Below are 20,832 nucleotides of genomic sequence, written 5' to 3'. Positions count from 1 at the left end.
AAGATGATGAAACAGTAAAATATTAATTTTATTGAAGCTTGACCCTGGGGGGTGTTTTAAATATTCTGTGTGATGAAATAGGAAGTACTCCCAAAGCACTTTTGCCTAATGAAGTAAAGTGGCATTAAAGTACCTTTAAAGGTAAAGCACTGTGTGATTGAGTTCTAAGCTGAACTAGCCTCTTTTTACATGGCACATCATTTCTATTTTAAAGAATGGCTAATAGACAACATTTGGTTATTCAGCCTGGGGTATTTGGCAGATATTTTCTTGAAAAGAAGGGAAGTGAGCCTGTTACTTTTTTTTTTGCAGTACGTGGGCCTCTCACAGTCATAACTTATTATAAGCTAAACAAAAGTTAGCAGAGCTTGTGCCTTTGTGGGAAAAGGTCAACCATATATATAGAATGCCACGGACTAGATTATCTTGAATACCTTTTTCACATTATGTTCATATAATTTCATTTAATATAGTTTGTTAGGGTACCACATTTTTTTTAAAATTAGTTTTTATTGGAGTATGGTTGCTTTACAATGTATTTGTTAAAACACAGATTTCTGGCTTCCATTCCCAGAGTTTCTGATTTGTAGGTCTGGGGTGGGGCTTGAGATTTGCACATTTGACAAGTTCCTGACGCTACTGGTCTGGAGACCACACTTTGAGAACTGTTGTAGTCACTCGGGCCTTACAACTCATGAATTGCTTTCTTGTTTCAGGGCCCTTGTTCATGTACTTTGCTAGGAATATTCTTGCCTACAATTTTTTGTAAACTTTTTTTTTATAAAGAAGAATTTTTTTGGCCACGCCATGTGGCATGTGGGATCTTAGTTCCCCGACCAGGGATCAGACCTGTGCCCCCTGCAGTGGAAGCACGGAGTCTTAACCACTAGACCGCCAGGGTAGTCCCAGAAGAATTTAAACATATGTAAGAAGAGAATAATATAACGAACTCAGTTGTACTTCTCACCCAGCAATCAACAGATGTTACTTTGTGGCATCTTATTTTAATTTTCTTTAAGTCTTTTTTTTATTGAATTTGTTACAGTATTGCTTCTGTGTTTTTTTTTTAAAAAAATAATTATTGAGCACCTACTATATTCCAAGTTATTTATTTATTTTGGGCTGTGTTCAGTCTTAGTTTCTGTGTGAGGGCTTTCTCTGGTTGTGGCGAGCGGGGGCCACTCTTCAACGCGGTGCGCGGGCTTCTCACTGTCGCGGCCTCTCTTGTTGCGGAGCACAGGCTCCAGACGCGCAGGCTCAGTAGTTGTGGCTCACGGGCCTAGTTGCACCACGGTATGTGGGATCTTCCCAGACCAGGGCTCGAGCCTGTGTCCCCTGCATTGGCAGGCAGATTCTCAACTGCTGCGCCATCAGGGAAGCCCCCTTGCTTCTGTTTTGTTTTTTTGGCCGTGAGGCATGTGGGATTTTAGCTCCCTGACCAGGGATCGAACCCACACCCCGTGCATTGGAAGGCAAAGTCTTAATCACTGGACCGCCAGGGAAGTCCCAGTGCCATCTTATTTTATCTGTTCAACCGTAATTCCCTTCTCTCTTCCGCCAGTGGTATTTTTTCAAGTATATCCCATAATTCCTATTATTTTCCTCTGAATATTTAACTATTCCTACTACTCTTGACTTATTCTTTAAGTCTCAGATTAAATCTCTCTTTTTCAGAGAGGACTTCTTTGACCTCTCAGTCTAAATTAGGTACCTTTATTAAACCTGGGAGCTATACTTTTATTTTATAGCACCATAATTTGTAGTTAATATTTCTGTGCTTATTTCTCTTAACAACTCCCTTTGCTTAATTGTAGGGTCCATGAAGAAGAGGGATCATGTTTATTTTATTCACCACTGTATTTGCAGGCTCTAGTACAGTGCCTGATATTTGAAGTTAAATATTTGTTGAATAACTAAACAAGTTAATGGGGCAAACATAATTTATAGCATTTGCTTATAAAAATATTTGGTAAAAGAAATGTAGTGGGATCAGCAGTTTTATTGTCAATTAATCCCTGCCCTGTCAGGAATACAATAGAAGGAGGCCAATTTGCTTTCTACTTCCTGTCTTCTTGAGTTACTCTTGATTTCCCTGCTACTGACACTGTAGTTTTATATTACTTCTAACGGCTCTATTTATAAGAATTTCTGTTTGCTATTTCAGCAACTTGCTTCATGTTTGTCTTCTCCCCCAGTGTTTCTCAGTACCCTCACTCCTACCACAGTCCTCTGCAGAGTTAGGATTAAGTTCTTTTTGTTCAGCACTGAAACCTAGATCCAGACAGTGCCTGGAATGAACCAAGTGATCATTAAGCATTAGTTGAGTGAGCAAATGACAAAATGGATATATCACCATCTAACAGAATGTGTATTTTACTTATTTTGTTTCTTGTCCATCTGTCCTGCTCTAGATACAGACTTCACGTGGGCAGGAATTTTTATGTGTTTTGGTTATTTCTAAATCTCTAGTGCCTGGAGAGCAGTGCGTGCTGCATGTTAGATACTCAAAAAATATTGAACATATGTGTGGATAAAAACTCACTATAGTTTTTTTAAGTAACTAGCTCCCTAATATTATAAAAATATATATTTAAAAAATAACTTTTAATAGTATGAAGTAATTTAGGATTAAAAACCCTACCAATTTAAATTTATTTAGAAACTTAATATACCTTAAAGTATCTTATTTTTTCATGTCATTCCAAAACCACTATTTAGAATTATCATTTTCATACTATTTCAGATATTCTGTATAAGCCCTTTGCTAGAAATATGAAAAGGGACGAGTAAAGAAAATAATAAAGCAAAAGCACAATGGCAAATAATGATAAAAATGATGGTGGGAAGTACTTTATTAACGATTACCAGAGAAAAAATTAAAATAAAAAAAATTTTTTAAGTAAAACTATTTCAAAATGTTGTTTAACATCAGGTACCTGACTAGCGATTTTTCTGAATCATCATTTCATATTTCCAGATGATCTGCTTCCTTTTTAAGAATAGAAGAGTAATATTTGTATATACTTATAAATGATTAATGGAAGGTGTCTTGAGTATATCTGTGATGTTTTGTGGGTGACAAAATTAAAGGTACTGCAACTGTTGCTATGTTTTTTTGCCTACATCCATAATTGAAGAAAATGCTAAATTTCAGTTAGAAGTTAGTGAAAAGATATAAACTTTTTTTTTTCATCTAAGTTTATGGATTTCCTGAATTCTAAACATGGATCCTTTTGGAGTGGGGAGGCATGCATTGTGAATACAAATTTAAGAATCTTCTCTAAGGCAAGAGTTCAGTCTTCTAATTTGCCAAACAACCTAATCATAACTATTTTGTCCGTGTTCCTGTGTTCTGTTCACCCTGCCTCCAGTTTACCCCATGAGGAATCAAAGCTGCTTATTCCTCCTTTTCTTACCCTTATACTATTTGCAGAGGATTTATTTCATCTTTGATGGTAGTGGAGTGGAGTATGAACCTAGAGGAAACTTTATTAGGTTGGAATTCTCTATGAAGTTCCTTGGCTCTATCAGCACATGCATAAGTGTTTTTTTTTTTTTTTTTTTTTTGTGGTACGTGGGCCTCTGACTGGTGTGGCCTCTCCCGTTGCGGAGCACAGGCTCCAGACGCGCAGGCTCAGCAGCCATGGCTCACAGGCCCAGCCGCTCTGCGGCATGTGGGATCTTCCCGGACCGGGGCACGAACCCGTGTCCCCTGCATCGGCAGGCGGACTCTCAACCACTGCGCCACCAGGGAAGCCCGCATAAGTGTTTTGATGAAACCCTTGACTCCATTTAAGTAGTTTATTGTTTGCTTACAGAAGAACTTAACCATGCTCCTTTAAATTGATTTGCTTACACTTTTTTTTTTTTTGCGGTACGCTGGCCTCTCAGTGTTGTGGCCTCTCCCGTTGCGGAGCACAGGCTCCGGACGCGCAGGCTCAGCGGCCATGGCCTACGGGCCTGGCCACTCCGCGGCATGTGGGATCGTCCCAGACCGGGACACGAACCTGCGTCCCCTGCATCGGCAGGCGGACTCTCAACCACTGCGCCACCAGGGAAGCCCTGCTTATACTTTTGTAGAAGTATTTTATCATCTCTTAACTCTTTTGCTGCTTTCATGCCCTTTTTTCACTTTTCTTGAATCATCTTTGAAATATTTAAAAAATTTACTCTCTCCCTTTTTCTCTCTTCACATTTCCACTTAAACATCCTGAATTATTATAGTGGTATGTCAGGGGTTTTTGAGTCTTGACAGGAGATGAGGGAACATCCAATGAGGGCCTGCTGTGTTCTAAACACTCCCCTCATTTCTCAGTACTCTGAGGCCTGGGAAAGGTAAGTTCCTCAGGGTTATTTGTGCTGGAGCTGATGAGCAAATTCTGGTCTGACTCCAATCAACCATGTCATGCTGCCCCCCCCCCCCCCGATTATTTGTTTCTACTTTCAACTGTGCCCAGTATAGTTTTGCTAGATTAACGTTGCTAAGGACCATTTCAGTGTGTTATTATTGTTCAAGAACTGTTAGGCCCATTGTAGTAAACTGTATGACACATGTGGCACATTTGCCCTTCAACCTGTGTTTTTAGCTGCATTTCTTCTACTCTTAACATGCATCCTGTGTTCTAAGTAAATCATTCACTTCCCAATCCTGCAATATGTTATATTTCGTATGCCTTCTGTACTCTTTTCACGTAATTAGGAAGAACTTTTAATTCCCATTTCTCTTTTCAAACCTAAATTGACTTGCATTTTTCATGTTTACCAGTTTTGCTCTCAAAGATAATGACTTATTCCATTTGAAGGCCACTTACTCTATTTTAAGGTCATTTTATAGGTAAAAATTTGTTAACATAGAGTGTCATCTCTACTCCCAAGGGATGACACTCAGCAAAACCAGCTGAATTTTACTTTACAGATGAAAATTTTCATCCTTGTATCTTTTGTTAATATTTTTGGTTGAATTCTTTAATTTTAATTTTTCAAGTTTTTTTTTTTTTTTTTGGATGTGGACCATTTTTAAAGTCTTTTTCGAATTTGTTACAATATTGCTCTGTTTTATGTTTTGTTTTTCTGGCTGTGGGGCATGTGGGATCTTAGCTTCCCGACCAGGGATTGAACCTGCACCCCACCGGCATTGGAAGGCGAAGTCTTAAGCACTGGACTGCCAGGGAAGTCCCTGGTGCAATTTAAATATGATAAAATTCTCTCATTTTAAGTGCAATTTGATGAATTTTGGCAAATACATATAGTTCTCTACCATTACATTCAAACTATAGAATGTTTTATTTCTGCACATAGTTCCCTCATGCTCATATGTAGTCCATTCCTCCAGCTACCCCCAGTCCCAGACAACCACTGTTCTGCTTTCTCTCTATAGTTTTACTTTTTCTAGCATTTCACATAAATGTGGTCATACAGAATTTATTCACTAATTGATAGATGTTAATCCTTTTACCAGCTGATGGGCATTCAAATTATTTCTCATGTTTTGCTGTTATGAGTAATGCTGCTCTGAACATTCTCTTACAAGTTTTTTTTGTGGACATGTGTTTTCATTTTTCTTGAGTAGATACCTAGGAAGGGAATTGCTGGCTTATATGGTATATAAGTATATGTTTTTAAGAAACACCCAGATTGTTTTCCAAAGAGGCTGTACACTTTGCATTCCCACCAGCAGTATGTGAGCATTCCAGTCACTAGCCCTTGGTATTGTCAGTTTTTAATTCTAGTCGTTCTAGTGAGTGTGTAAGGTTACTTCATTGTGGTTTTAGTTTTAATTTCTCCGATGACTAGTGTTTTTTTAATTATTATTTTTTAATGTTAAACTTAAAAAATTTTTTAATTGAAGTATAGTTGATTTATAATGTGTTAGTTTCAGGTGTACAGCATACTGATTCAGTATTTTTGCAGATTATATTCCATTATAGGTTATTACAAGATAATGGGTATAATTCCCTATGCTACACAGTAAATCCTTGTTGCTTATCTATTTTGTATATAGTCGTTTTTTTTTGTTTTTGTATATAGTCGTTTTTATCTGTAATCTCATACCCCTAATTTGTCCCTCCTACCTCCCCTCTCTCCTTTGGTAACCACGTTTGTTTTCTATATTTGTGAGTCTGTATTGTGAGTCTATATTATTTTTTAGATTCCACATATTAGTGATACCATACATATAGTATTTGACTTATTGAATCAAGTGCACACGTGGGTGCGTGCGTGCGCGCGCACACACACACACACATCTTCTTAATCCAGTTGTCTGTTAATGGGCACTTGGGTTGCTTCCATGAATACCTTTGCTATTTTAAATAGTGCTGCTTTGAACATTAGGGTGTATGTATCTTTTAAGATTAGTGTTTTCATTTTTTTCCAGGTAGTCCCCGATGACTGACTGGTGATGCTCAGCATCTTTTCGTGTGCCTACAGGCCATTCATATATATTCTTTTGTGAAGTGTCTGTTCAGATCTTTCACCTGATTCTTTATTGGGTTATTTTTTTTGGATTTAAGAGTTTTAAAAAATATATTCCACATACAATTTCTATGTTATATATTTTGGAAATATTTTCTCCCAATTTGTGGTTTGCCTTTTCATTTTTAAAAATACTATCTTTTGAAGAGCAAAAGCTTCTAATTCTGAAGTAGTACAGTTTAGTAATATTTTTCTTAATGGTTCATGCTATATGTGACCTATCTGAAATTTTTGCCTAACTCAGGGTTACAGAGATTTTCTCCTATTTTTTAATCCAGTATGTTTTATAGTTTCAACTCTTAGGTTTAGATTTATGATCTACTTAAAATTAATTTTTGTGTAAGGAATGATATGTAGTCAAAATTTTTTTATTTGTATGCAGATATCCAGTTTTTTTGCATCATATATTTAAAAGAACATGTTTTTCCTCCATTGTATTACTTCTGCATCTTTGTTGAAAATTAATTGACAAGAATATGGGTATATTTTTGGGATCTCTTTTCTGTTTTATTGATTTATATTAGGGGTCAGCATACTAAGGCCTACATCCAAATTTGGCTTGTGGCCTGTTTTTGTAAATAAGGTTTTATTAAAGCGCATTGCCATGCCCATTCATTTTTAGGTGTTGTCTATGACTGCAATAGCAGAGAGAGATTTGAGTAGTTGTGACAGAGACTATGTGTCCTACAAAGCTGAAAATATCTACCATCCGGCCCTTTATGGAAAGTTTGCCTACCCCCGATCTGTTTATCCTTAGGCTAAGACTGTACTCAGTTGATTACTATAGCTTTATAATAAGTCTGGAAATCAGATTGTGTAAGTCTTGAAGTTTGTTCTGCTTTTTAAAAATGGGCTGTTCAAGGACCTTTGTGTTTCCATGTACATTTTATAATCAGTTTGTCAGTTTATACAAAAGCCTGCTGGAATTTCGATTGGGATCGCATTGAATCTGTAGATCAATTTGGGGGGAATTAATAGCATAATAATAAGTTTTCCAGTCCATGAATGTGGTATATTTCTCCATTTGCTGAGGCTCTCTTTAATTTCTCTCAGTAATGTTTGTGGCTTTTAGTTTATAGGCCTTGCACATCTTTTGCTAAATTTATTCCCCAGTATTTAATTTTTATCTATGAATGTTACTATAAATAGAATTTTTAAAAATTGCATTTGCTGATATATGGTAGTACAGTTGGTTTTATATATTGACCTTATATACTGCAGCCTTGCTAATTAACTCAATCTCCTAGTTCTAGTGTATTCCTTAGGATTTTCCACTTCTGTGATGATATCATCTGTGAGTAAAGATGGTTTTACTTCTTCCTTTCCAGTCTGTCTGCCTTAATCTTAATCTTGCCTTAATCTTAACACTGCTTAGAACCTCCAGTATAGGGACTTCCCTGATGTTCCAGACTCTGCGCTCCCCCGTGCACAGGGCCTGGCTTTGATCCCTGGTCAGGAAACTAAATCCCGCATGCAGCAACTAAAAGATCCTGCATGCAGCAACTAAAAGATCCTGCACGCCGCAACGAAGATCCCAAGTGCTGCAACTAAGACCCGGTGCAGCCAAATAAATAAATATTAAGGGCTTCCCTGGTGGCGCAGTGGTTGAGGGTCCGCCTGCCGATGCAGGGGACACGGGTTCGTGCCCTGGTCCGGGAGGATCCCACATGCCGCGGAGCGGCTGGGCCCGTGAGCCATGGCCGCTGAGCCTGCGCGTCCGGAGCCTGTGCTCCGCAGCGGGAGAGGCCACAGCGGTGGCAGGCCCACGTACTGCAAAAAAAAAACTTAAAAAACCCCACAAAACTCCAGTATAATGTTGAATAGAAGTGGTTAGAACAGACATTTTTGCCTTAATATTTGATCTTAGGTAGAATCATTTAATTTTTCCCCATTAAGATTCACTGTAGGTTTTTATAGATGTCTTTTTTTTTTTAAATCATGGATGCCTGTTGAATTTTATAAAATGTTTCTTCTTGCAGTTATTGAAATGATTGTATGCTTTTTTCCTTTAGTCTATGAACGTGTGATGAATTACATTGATTTTTGGATGTTAAACTAAATTTGCATTCTTGTGATAAAACCCACTTGGTCATGATTTTTTTTAATTAATTTTGGCTGTGTTGGGTCTTTGTTGCTGCGTGTGGGCTTTCTCTAGTTGCAGCGAGCAGGGGCTGCTCTTTCTTGCGGTGCGAGGGCTTCTCATTGTGGTGGCTTCTCTTGTTGCGGAGCACGGGCTCTAGGCATGGTCTTTAGTTGTGACACACGGGCTCTAGAGCGCAGGCTCAGTAGCTGTGGCGCACAGGCTTAGTTGCTTCGCGTCATGTGGGATCTTCCCAGACCAGGGATCGAACTCATGTCCCCTGTATTGGCAGGCAGATTCTTAACCACTGCGCCACCACGGAAGTCCCAACGTATTATTTTCTAATATTGAATTTGATTTCTTAATTAAGTTAAGGATTTTTACATCAGTATTCATGAGGGTCTGCAGTTGAGGTCTGCCATTTTCCTGTGATGTCACTGGTTTGGGTATCAGGATCATACTGGCCTTGTAAAGTAAGCTGAGACTGTTTTTTCCTCTAGTTTTTGAAAGAGTTTATACAAGATGAGTATTTTTTTAAATGTTCGATAGAGTTTACCAGGGAAGCAGTCTGAGTTGTTTTTTGTCTTGTGAGTTTTACTAATAGCTAAGTTGTAAGAGATTCGCAATTTCCTCTCAATTAGCAATAAAAAAGGTACTTTATTGGCACAAATAAATTTGAAAATATATTGGGCTTTATCCTGCTTTCTGATTTTGTTAGATGTGGAAGGGACATTTATGAGAAGTTGAGAACCAGCCTTTCCAACTGTGTACTTTAAATATAATAGGGAAATCATTTTATTGTTATATTTTGGCTAAATACTTAATGCTCTTCCTGTTAAAAAAAAATATTTGGTTGCTTATTCACCTTTGTTTTTGTTAATTTTAGGAACTTAAAAGGAGTATAGAAAATCAAGCAGAAAGGAAATTGGAGGGTCAGAATTCCCAGAGTCCTCAGCAGATCTCACAGTGTTTCAACACAAGCTCAGAGCAAAATGGTCATGTTCCTGCAGTGCCAGATACACAACCAGTTCTGCAGTTTGGTAATCCTTATGCAACACAGGAAACAAGAGGTTATTAAAATATTTTTGGTTGGGGTTAGCTGAATGTGGAGGTTTTTTTTGTTTGTTTGTATCTTCCTGGGATTAGAGAACTGTTGGTATGATCAGCTCTAATAGAAATCTTGCTTTATAATAAGCAGTTTTAATGTTTAACACTAACTGGCTTCATCTAGAAGCAATACACCATGAATGAGGAGTCTATTTGCTTATTGCACATAGTTCTTATTTTTAAAGATCATTTGGGTTAAAAAAAAGACATTTTTTGGATACACTAAAGTGGTTCTTTATATTCTGTTCATCATAGCTATACATGGAGATTCTAATTTTAGTACCAGGTTTTTACCCTACCCTTCCAAAATTTTTATTTCAGATGGAGCAGATGGTGCTTTTTACCCAGATGAAATCCAAAGGCCACCTGTGAGAGTACCCTCTTGGGGACTGGAAGATAATGTTGTCTGCAGCCAGCCTGCCCGAAACCTAAGTCGACCTGATGGTTTAGAAGACCCTGAGGATAGTAAAGTAAATTGAATTTCTATTTTCTGAGCCTGTCCCTTTTATTTTTTGTCCTGTGTAGAGAGTTATGTGTGTGTAGAAAGAGAGAATGTGTATGCTCGTGTGTACACATGATTGCTTACTTGATTTTTTGAAAAATCTGCTTGTATTTAAATTTGAAAAATCAACCATTAATATGCTTCAGACTTATACTTTAGGATTTATTGAGAGAATGACCTTAGAATATTGTAGTTATAAGATAGTTTAATTTAAAAAATTTAAAAAAAATTGAGCTATAATTGACATATAACATGTTTCAGGTGTGCAACATAACGATTCGGTATTTGTGTATATTGCAAAATGATCATCGTAACAAGTCTAGTTAACATCGATCATCATACAGCTATAATATTTTTTCTTGTGATGAGGACTTTTAAGATCTACTCTCTTAGCAACTTTCAAATATACAATACAGTATTAAGTGTGGTCACAGATAGTTTAATCTTAATTATCGCAGAGTAATTTACTATATTCTTTTGCTTGTAGATGTACCAGGTTGCAAGAAGCAAAGTGTTAATGACAGTGTTATGCTTTGGTGTGCGTCTTTTCAGTTTTGCATTTATATCCCACTTTAAGTTGTAAAGTGGACTCTTCGTTATCTTTAGCAAGAAAAAGGAAGAAGTGTGTGTATCATAGTTTTCTTTTTCAGAGAAATACTCTTGTAGACATCATTAGTATTTAATCTCTCAGCAGTACAGTACTGTTGATAATTGAATCAGTTTACATGGCATAGCATTCTTTTTATTTCATTTAAGAGATTTCTTCACCATTTAATAGATCCTTTTCCTCATAGCAGCTCTTTTTGGATTTTCTGGTCATTAAGGTGCGTTTAAAAGAAATGCTTTATCATGCTCTTTGCAAGTACAGCGGTATCATGACCTGTTTCTCATTTAATCTAGTTTGCTGCATTTAATTGCTATTAACCTTTGCAGAAACTGATCAGTGTTCAGACAGGCATGATTTTAGCCCTAGTGCTCAACACCCATAATGGAGAAAAATGTATTTCTCTCTTCTGCCTTTTGGCCTCCTATATCCATTACTGGGAATAATTAGGAAAACTGTCAGAACTTTGGTGGCCTATATGAAGTCTAGAGTATCATCTTACTGCTTTATCACACTTTTACTTCACATTTTGCATATTTAATCTGATCATTCTTGGCACAGATGTTACATGTGACAAGCTCTTCTCTTCTGTAGTCATCTGCTTCAGTTTAATTCGTAGAGTGTTCTTTCTGATCTGTGTGCTTTGCCCTCCTGCAAACCCATGAGAAGCAGTGTTAGAGTCTTGTGCTCATTTGCTGACATGCTTAGATTTGGTCATGAGATGGAAGGGGTCTTAATAGGCACACCTTGGGTAATTGTATTTTGCTATCAGAGGATTTTTCACATTAGACAGAAACTAATTTTTATGTACATTCAGACCTTATTTTTTTAAAAAAATTCTTGTCATTACAACAACAAAAATCACTTGCAAATGAAGTGTTTTAGTTAAGTAGTTTTAGTTGGAATATAAAAAGCAGCTCTGAGTTGACCTGTTCCTTTTCTCTGGCTCTTTGCCCTAGAAGTATTTAACAGCCTGGGACCCAGAGCCTTTCAGTTGGGGTTGAAGCGGCTGCACTTCCAGCCCCCTTCAGTCACACCTACCATATCTCCTCGCTTCTGTACCAAAAACTTTCTGTCTCACTCCCCTTCACCTCATAGTTGTAATTATGATGATAGTGATGGCAATAGACATTTCTGTAGTTTTATTGGACAGCTAATGCTTAACACTTTAAATATATTAACTCTTCATAGCTGTCCTATGAGGTAGAAACTATTACTATATTTTATAATGGAGGAAACAGAGACAGACTACCTGGCTTGCTTGAAGTCATACAGCTGGTAAGCGTACAGCCTCATCAGTTTGGCTATGGAAGTTGTGGTTTTACCACCTATCAGCCTACCAAATGACTAAACCACAGGTTCCCAAACTTTCTCAGTTAATGGCACCTTTAGCATCTCAGTAGCCTCCTGCACAGTTTTTGGAACCATGGTCTAAACTCTTGCTACACAAAAATATCATTTTTGGACCAACACTATTGGTATCTCCTGGGAGCTTGTTAGAAATAAGGAACCTCTGGCTCCACTCCAGACCTACAGAGAATCAGACTGCATTTAACAAAGTCTTTCGGTGATCATGCGCTTAATAAAATTTGAGTTGCACTGGTCTAAGCTTCCTAAGGCCCGTCAGGCAAGGTTGGATTACTTTCTCTTCCTTTAACACATATCCCACTTTCCAGTTGTTTTTATGCCTTTGTATAGTGTTTCCCTTTCACCTGACTAGCTTTACTTCTTTCCTTTCTCCTCTATCTCTGAAAGACTGAGGTTCACACATTCTGTTAATGTGTAGTTTGCAGCTTTCCACATGAATCCTTCACTATGAACCCCCCAATTGAAGACTGACGATTTTTGTATTTACATTTTTTTCTCATGAGTTTTTTAGTTTTTATTCTCAGAAGGCTCTGTGGTTTTCAAAGGGGCTATGACTCCACAATTGTTGGGAATCACTGCTTGAAAGAATCAAGGCCTGTTTCCCATTGTCATGATACATGGAATTTTTTGCCTTTCTTAAATTTTGCCATTTTTCATATGTTGTCTTATTTTTAAAATTTTACTTTGAATATAACCAGTATGTTTTCTGTTTACAAAAGCAGTATATAATTACAGCCAATTCATTTTTATCAAGACTGCCGAGACATTTTTTTTAAATTAATTAATTTATTTTTGGCTGTGTTGGGTCTTCATTGCTGCGTGTGGGCTTTCTCTAGTTGCGGTGAGCGGGGGCTACTCTTCGTTGCAGTGCGCGGGCTTCTCATTGCGGTGGCTTCTCTAGGTGTAGAGCATGGACTCTAGGCACACGGGCTTCAGTAGTTGTGGTGTGCAGGCTCTAGAGCGCAGGCTCAGTAGTTGTGGCGCAAGGGCATAGTTGCTCCACGGCATGTGGGATCTTCCCGGACCAGGGATCGAACCCGTGTCCCCTGCATTGGCAGGTAGATTCTTAACCACTGCGCCACCAGGGAAGTCCCCCAAGACATTTCAAAGGGGAAAGAATAATCATTTCAACAAATGGTGCTGGGACATTTGGATATCCATATGCAAAAAAATGAAATCGGACTTCTACCTCATACCATATACAAAAATTAACTCAAATTGAACCTAAATATAAGAGCTAAAGTATAAAATTCAAAAGAAAACATAGAGATAGATCTTTGTGATGTTAGGCAATGGTTTCTTAGATATGACATCAAAAGCACAAGCAGCAAAGGAAAAAATAGATAAATTAGACATCATCAAAAGGATTACATGAGGGGCTTCCCTGGTGGTGCAGTGGTTTAGAATATGCCTGCCAATGCAGGGGACATGGGTTCAAGCCCCAGTCCGGGAAGATCCCACATGCCACGGAGCAACTAAGCCTGTGTACCACAACTACTGAGCCTGCACTCTAGAGCCCGCAAGCCACAACTACTGAAGCCTGCGCGCCTAGAGCCCATGCTCCGCAACAGGAGAAGCCACCGCAATGAGAAGCCCGTGCACTGCATTGAGGAGTAGCCCCCACTCACCACAACTAGCCTGTGTGCAGCAACAAAGACCCAACGCAGCCAAAAATAAAATAAATTAAAAAAAAGATTACATGAATTCTATATGTTCTGATTTTTGTTTTTTTTAATACATACTTCGTTCTAGCTGATTGTGTATCTCTGGTTGGCATCTTTTTTTTTTTTTTTTTAATATTTATTTATTTAGGCGCGCCCGGTCTTAGTCGCGGCATGCGGGATCTTCGTTGCGACATGTGGACTCTTAGTTGCAGCATGCATGTGGGAACTAGCTCCCTGACCAGAGATCGAACCCAGGCCCCCTGCATTGGGAGTGTGGAGTCTTACCCACTGGACCACCAGGGAAGTCCCTGGTTGGCATCTCTTAATGCTGAATTTTACCTTCTCTATACTATATAGTACAATGCCTTTCATATACAGTAGAGTCTATTTAAATATTTGTGACTAATGATTTTAGCTAAAGAAATGCTTTTAATTATTTTTATTTTCTGCCTACTAATGTTCAGATTATCTTAGAAAGGTAATTTTTGGTAACAGCTTTATTGAGATATAATTCACATACCATACAATTACCATTTAAAGTATACAATTCAGTGGTTTTTAGTATATTCAGAGAATTGTGCAGCCATCACCACATTCAATTTTAGGACATTTTCCTCACCACAAAAAGAAGCCCTGTACCCTTTAGCAGTTACCTTGTCTCTGTAGAGTTGCTTATTCTGGACATTTATATAAGTCAGATCTTATAACATGAGGTCTTTTGTGACTGGCTTCTTTCACTTAGCATGATGTTTTCAAGATCCATCCATGTTTTAGCATACATGCATATTTAGCTTGAAGAATGTACTGCATTCCTTTTTATTAAATGCTGAATAGTGTGCTGTATGGATAGACCACATTTTGTTTATCCATTTCTCTGTTGATGAACAGTTGGCTCTTGTGAATAGTGCTGCTGTGAACTTATGTACAAGTTTTTGTTTTGAATACCTTTTTCAGTTTGGTTATATACCTAGGAGTTGAATTGCTGGGTCATAGGGTAACTCTATGTTTAACCTTTTGAAGAATTGCCTGATTCCTTTTCCATTGGCAGTGTGTAAGTGTAAGAGTTCCAGTTTATCTACATCTTTTCCCACACTTGTTGTCTGTTGTTTTGATGATAGCCCATCCTAGTAGATGAGAAGTGGCATATCATCATGATTTTGATTTGCATTTCCCTGATGGCTAATGATATTGAGCATCTTTAATGTGCTGGTTGACCATTTGTATATGTTCTTTGGGAAAATGTCTATTCAAGTCCTTTGGGCATTTTTATATAGGATTATTTGTCCCTTGCCAGATAAATGATTTGCAAATATTTTCCCATCTGTGGATTGTCTTTATATTCTTTTGGTGGTATCCTTTGCAGCACAAAAGTTTTAAATTTTGATGAAGTCAAATTTACCTATCCATTTTTTGCTTGTACTTTTGTTGTCGTTATCTCAGAAACCATTGCTTTATCTAAGGTAGCTCTAGCTTCTAATTTAGGTCTTTGGTTTGTTTTAAGTTTTGAATATGGAGAAAAGTAACTTTTTTTGGTATTCTTTTCCATTATGGTTTATTACAGGACATCGAATATAGTTCCCTGTGCTGTACAATAGGTCTTTGTTGTTTATCCATTCTATATGTAATAGTTTGCATCTGCTAATCCCAAACTCCCAATCCAACCACCCCCCTCCACCGGCTCCCCTTGGCAACCACAAGTCTTCTCTCTGTGAGTCTGTTTCTGTTTCGTAGATAAGTTCCTTTGTGTCATTATTTTAGATTCCACATTATAAGTGAGATCATATGGTATTTGGCTTTCTCTTTCTGACTTACTTCGCTTAGTGTGATAATCTCTAGGTCCATGTAGCTGCAAATGGCATTATTTCACTCTTTTTAAAAAAATTTTTTAACATCTTTATTGGAGTATAATTGCTTTACAATGGTGTGTTAGTTTCTGCTTTACAACAAAATGAATCAGTTATATATATATACATATGTTTCCATATTTCTTCCCTCCTGCGTCTCCCTCCCTCCCACCCTCCCTATCCCACCCCTCCAGGCGGTCACAAAGCACCGAGCTGATCTCCCTGTGATATGCGGCTGCTTCCGTTTCGTAGTGTATATATGTCCATGCCTCTCTCTCGCTTTGTCACACCTTACCCTTCCCCCTCCCCATATCCTCAAGTCCATTCTCTAGTAGGTCAGTGTCTTTATTCCTGTCTTACCCCTAGGTTCTTCATGACATTTTTTTTTCTTAAATTCCATATATATGTGTTAGCATATGGTATTTGTCTCTCTCTTTCTGACTTACTTCACTCTGTATGACAGACTCTAGGTCTATCCACCTCATTACAAATAGCTCAATTTCGTTTCTTTTTTATGGCTGAGTAATATTCCTTTGTATACATATATACCACATCTTCTTTATCCATTCATCTGTCGGTGGACATTTAGGTTGTTTCCATGTCTCGACTCTTGTAAATAGTGTTGCGTGAACATAGGGCTGCATGTATCTGAGAAAAGTGACATTTGAAAATAGAGATCTTACAAAATTATTTGCTTTCCTATTTTTAAAATACCTTTAAATTTTATGGAGTTATAATTCAATGATATTCCTTCATTGACATATTACTAGAAATGGATGTTTGGCTGAGCTTAAACAGTAACATCTCATAAAAAGAGAATGTTGATGAATATTACTTAATAATACAGAGTTATAAGGATAAACATTAATTCTTTAGTTTTATATAAAAGTTACCCAGAGTCATTGGTACTCTGTTCTTAATGTGTTGATTTTGGCCTTAGCAAATGTTTCTTGTAGGATGCTCTTGAACTAAAGTAGTAATTATTAACTTAGTAAAAGTTCTATTAAGTGGTGGATCTTTCTTCATTGATATTCATTACTAGCTCCTTAATGATATCTAAATATTTCAATTAATAATTCCTGGCAAAGGTGGAATCATAACAGTTTCAGAAATTCTGATTGTCCGAATCCTAATGATTCAGATGGTGTAACTCAATCATTAGCTCCCGAGTGTGTATTGCTAGTTTGATCACAATTGCATTTTTTATTGTGGTTGAATACACATAACATAAAGTTTACCATCTTACTATTTTTTAGTACATGCTTCTATAGCAGTAAGTACAGATGACCCTTAACGTGAGGGTTAGGGGTGCCAACCCTCCATGCAGCTGAAAATCTGAGTATAACTTACAGTTGGCCCTCTACATCTGTGGCTTCTCCCATATCCACAGATCTGCATTCAAGGATCCAGCCAACCTCAGTTCATGTAGTATTGTATATACTATTGAAAAAAATCCCGCATAAAAGCAGATCTATATAGTTCAAATCCTCATTGTTCAGTGGTCAACGGTATATTCACATTGTTGTGCAACAAGTCTTCAGAACTCTTTTCATCTCGCAAAACAGAAACTCTATACCCGTTAAACAACAACTCCATTTCTCCCTCCCTCTGGCCCCTGGCACCTGCCATTCTACTTTGTCTCTCTGAATTTGACTATTCTGGATACCTCATATAAGTACAATAGAATCATACAGTATTTATCTTTTTGTGATGGGCTTATTTCACTTAATATGTCCTCAAGATTCATTCATGTTGTAAGATGTCAGAATTTTTTTCCTTTTTAAGGCTAAATAATATTTCATTGTATGTGTATACCACATTTTGTTTATCCATGCATCCATTGATAAGACATTTGAGTTGTTTCCACCTTTTGGCTATTGTGAATAATGCTGCTATGACCATAGGTGTACCAGTGTATCTGTTTGAGTTCCTGCTTTCAGTTCTTTTGGATATATACCCAGAAATGGAATTGTATCGTATGGTAATTGTATTTTTATGATTGATTAAATGTATTTTGTTGCCTGAGAGATTAACCAATTTTAATACTATTTCAGATGTTCAAACTGGTTATATACTTTGATAAGAAAAACAAGAATGTTTTTTAGAGACTAGATTTTGAGTTGAGCATCTCATGAGAAGTTTTGGGTTTCAAACAGCTTCAGTTTACTGTAGCATGTTTCCTTTGCTTAAAAACCAGTTTGCAAATAGAAAGAGTATTGTGCTCATGGGTCTAAAGGTACATGAACAATGTACAGTGGTTTAGACCTTTGTGGAGATTAAAATGCTATTGAAAATATTTTCTTAAGAAAAATTTAATTATTTGGAATTGTTCGTAAATACATTTTAGTGTGGTATTCCCAATAATATTTGCTTACAAGATTATTTCAGCAGTTTAGCTAAAATACTAGGTACTTATACTTTAAAACTTGCTATTCAGAATTCTTTTGACTTGACAACTTTCAGTGCTAAAACTTGATTATTTTAGTAGTTTTGGGTGGAAATCTTGCTAAAATAGAATACTAATAACCTTGATGACTGAAGTTTATTAATTAAAAACTTAATATTGAATGATGTCCTCACATTCTTTTAAGGTGTATAGTAAAGCTGTATGATCCAGTGTTGAAATCCTATTTGATGTTTTGGGTTCTTGTCTGCTTTCCTCTCTTTTTTCACCAGTAGCCATTTTTTGTTGCTGGCAGTGAGCCTGCCTTAATAGCCTCACTTCCTGGGCTAATTTGTTATATGTAAACTAGTATGGTTTGGAAACTAATTAGTCGAGCTTGATGAGTAAAATGGAATAACTGTATTTGGGAGTGAAAATTTGGTCATTTTGCATGACAAGATCACCAGAGACTTTATTATATGAATTGGTTACTCAGATTTTATTACATACTTCCTGGTTTTAAACTATTCTCCCAGTAGGTGATTTCTTATTTCATGAGGACTTACGTCTCATTATTACATCTAGAATTCTACTCTTCAGTTCCTCTCCCCTTTTATTCTGGTAGAAGATACAGAATAATAGTTCCCTTACCAAATTATATATGGCTTAGAAAGTATAAATTGCTTTTTTGCCCCCCTCATCCACATATTTTATAAGCAGACATATTTTTAACATGTCTGATAGGTGGTCTGAACCTAGCACCTTAGCTAGTTCCAGACTCTCTTGTTAGCTGCTTCATGGAAGCAGTGAATTGGTGTGAGCTGCAGCTGTTGTAAAACACAGGGAAAGGTGGTTATGAGATTTTTGGTTCCATTATATTTTTCGCCCCCAGAAAGTTGTATTGTACAATATTATAAATATGTCTCATCAAGAATTTTGAAAAGTAGAATATGAAGACCTTTTGTTTTATTCTTTTTCTTCAATAGCATTTCAAAAATTTTTAAAACATTTATATATGAGAAAGTTTTGTTCATTATTTTATATGTAGTTGTTTAAGCAGATTCATTTTCGGATATTGTTGCTGGAAGGCCTAAGTGTGGCAGCCAGAGTAATGTGGCACAGAATCACAATTTGCCTGTTATACATATGTAAGCTTAGCAGATTCAACTACTAAATCATCTTCCCTCTGTACCTGCAGATTTAAAAACTGTCTGGATTTTACTTACTTAAAGACTTTTAATTTTTGAAGTATATGAAGTACTTCCCCAACATTCCCCAACTTCTCAGTGCCCTATTAGGTTATTGATCCTGTTTTTCTTTTGCCCAGTTATATCCTAAGGGAATCATGTAAACAAAAGTGTTTTCTCATGTGATGCACATGGGAAAAAAAAGTCTCTCACCTCCTTTTTTGAGCTTTTACGGGGCGGGGGGGATAATTGTCAGAATAATAGCTAAGTTACCACGCCTTCCCTTACTGTTCCTTCCCCCCCCCAAAAAAAAATTCAATTTATCTTTTGTTTGGTCACTTAAAATTTCACGTCACATACACTTTTTTGGAACCTCTTCCTATGACAGACCTGACTTATTAGCCTATTAATAGTTCTGGTGCAATCATGACTACCCAGCAACATAAGGACTTTAATAAGTGCCTCTTCCACCTGTTGTGTGCTGTTAGTTCATGACATGAGAGAAGCTAACAAACTGCTTAGGGGAAGAAAGCAAATGGGCACTTCAGATGATGTGGCTGTTTTGGATATGAAGTGACAGTCTGTGTTTGGATATTGATGTAGCAGCAGTGTGCAAATCTATAAAAAGTGACTAGAGGGATGCAGGCATGGAAATTCAAACCAGCATTTTCTTTCAGATTCAGACTCAGATTTACAGGGTTTTAGGAGTCCTCCTTGATAATGTTAATCAGATATTTAAATTTGAATCTGATTGTTTTACATTAGGGTTTTTGAGGCCTGTAGTTTGGTGCATTGCTTCACTTTAACATGGTTTTCCAGTTGGATTTGCTTGTGTATTTGCCCCAAAACATACACACACACACACACAGAGTTTTCCTTTATTTATAATTTCTGCGTATTGTGCAGTGGATATATATTATCAAAGAAGATCCTGCCTATCTTACAGATTAATAGTCATTAAATGAGAATAAAAGGAAAAATAATGCAGTCTTAAGATTTTTATGAAAGTGGTCACCCAGTGTATGGAATGAAAAGTCGGTAAAGTTACCTACATATCGGTCAAAAAAGTCTATTGATCTCTACTTCATTCACACACACAGGTGTAGTATACTCTCCATTCCACTGAATACTGCTTTTTATTTCAAGGTATGACTTAGTCCATAGTGAAATACTCTCTAAAAAACAAAAAGTTACTTTCAAACATGTTTACATGAAAATCTAATTTAATGATAATAGAAGTAAATTTTTAAAGTGTAATCTTATTTCCTTTATACGGTGCTTGATTGAATTAATTAATTGAGGAACTTCTATTCGGTTTCACTTTTCTCAAAAGTTGCACAATTATTGTTTGCCTAGGAAGATGAGAATGTGCCCACTGCCCCTGATCCTCCAAGTCAGCATTTACGTGGCCATGGAACAGGCTTTTGCTTTGATCCCAGGTAATTTTTCTCTTTCCTGTGTAGAATTGGGATTACCTGTGGCTCTCAACGTATGGTCCTTGAAAATTTGTTAGAAATGCATATGGTCCAGGGCCCTAACTCAGATCTTGTTGAACCCCAAATCCTTGCTGTAGGGCCCAGCAGTACATGTCTCAGCATGCCTCCAGGTGGTTCTGATGC

At 37.1% G+C, this 20,832-nt stretch overlaps 1 protein-coding gene across 4 annotated transcripts in view; it reads left to right on the top strand.

Annotated features, from left to right (window-relative positions):
• Window positions 1–20,832, top strand: part of TAX1BP1 (Tax1 binding protein 1) — an 88,976-nt gene that overhangs the window by 65,837 nt on the left and 2,307 nt on the right. For all 4 annotated transcript variants that reach the window (XM_032643923.1, XM_032643924.1, XM_032643922.1 and 1 more), the window contains 3 exons: window positions 9,441–9,624; window positions 9,983–10,131; window positions 20,570–20,652. In XM_032643923.1, coding sequence (XP_032499814.1) covers window positions 9,441–9,624; window positions 9,983–10,131; window positions 20,570–20,652 — 416 coding nt within the window. The remainder of the gene's footprint in view (window positions 1–9,440; window positions 9,625–9,982; window positions 10,132–20,569; window positions 20,653–20,832) is intronic.

Source organism: Phocoena sinus, chromosome 9 (genome assembly GCF_008692025.1).
Source record: "Phocoena sinus isolate mPhoSin1 chromosome 9, mPhoSin1.pri, whole genome shotgun sequence".
NCBI classification, from domain to species: Eukaryota; Metazoa; Chordata; class Mammalia; order Artiodactyla; family Phocoenidae; genus Phocoena; species Phocoena sinus.
Note: the sequence above shows the minus strand (reverse complement) of the source record. Positions and strands in the feature narration are given on the sequence as shown.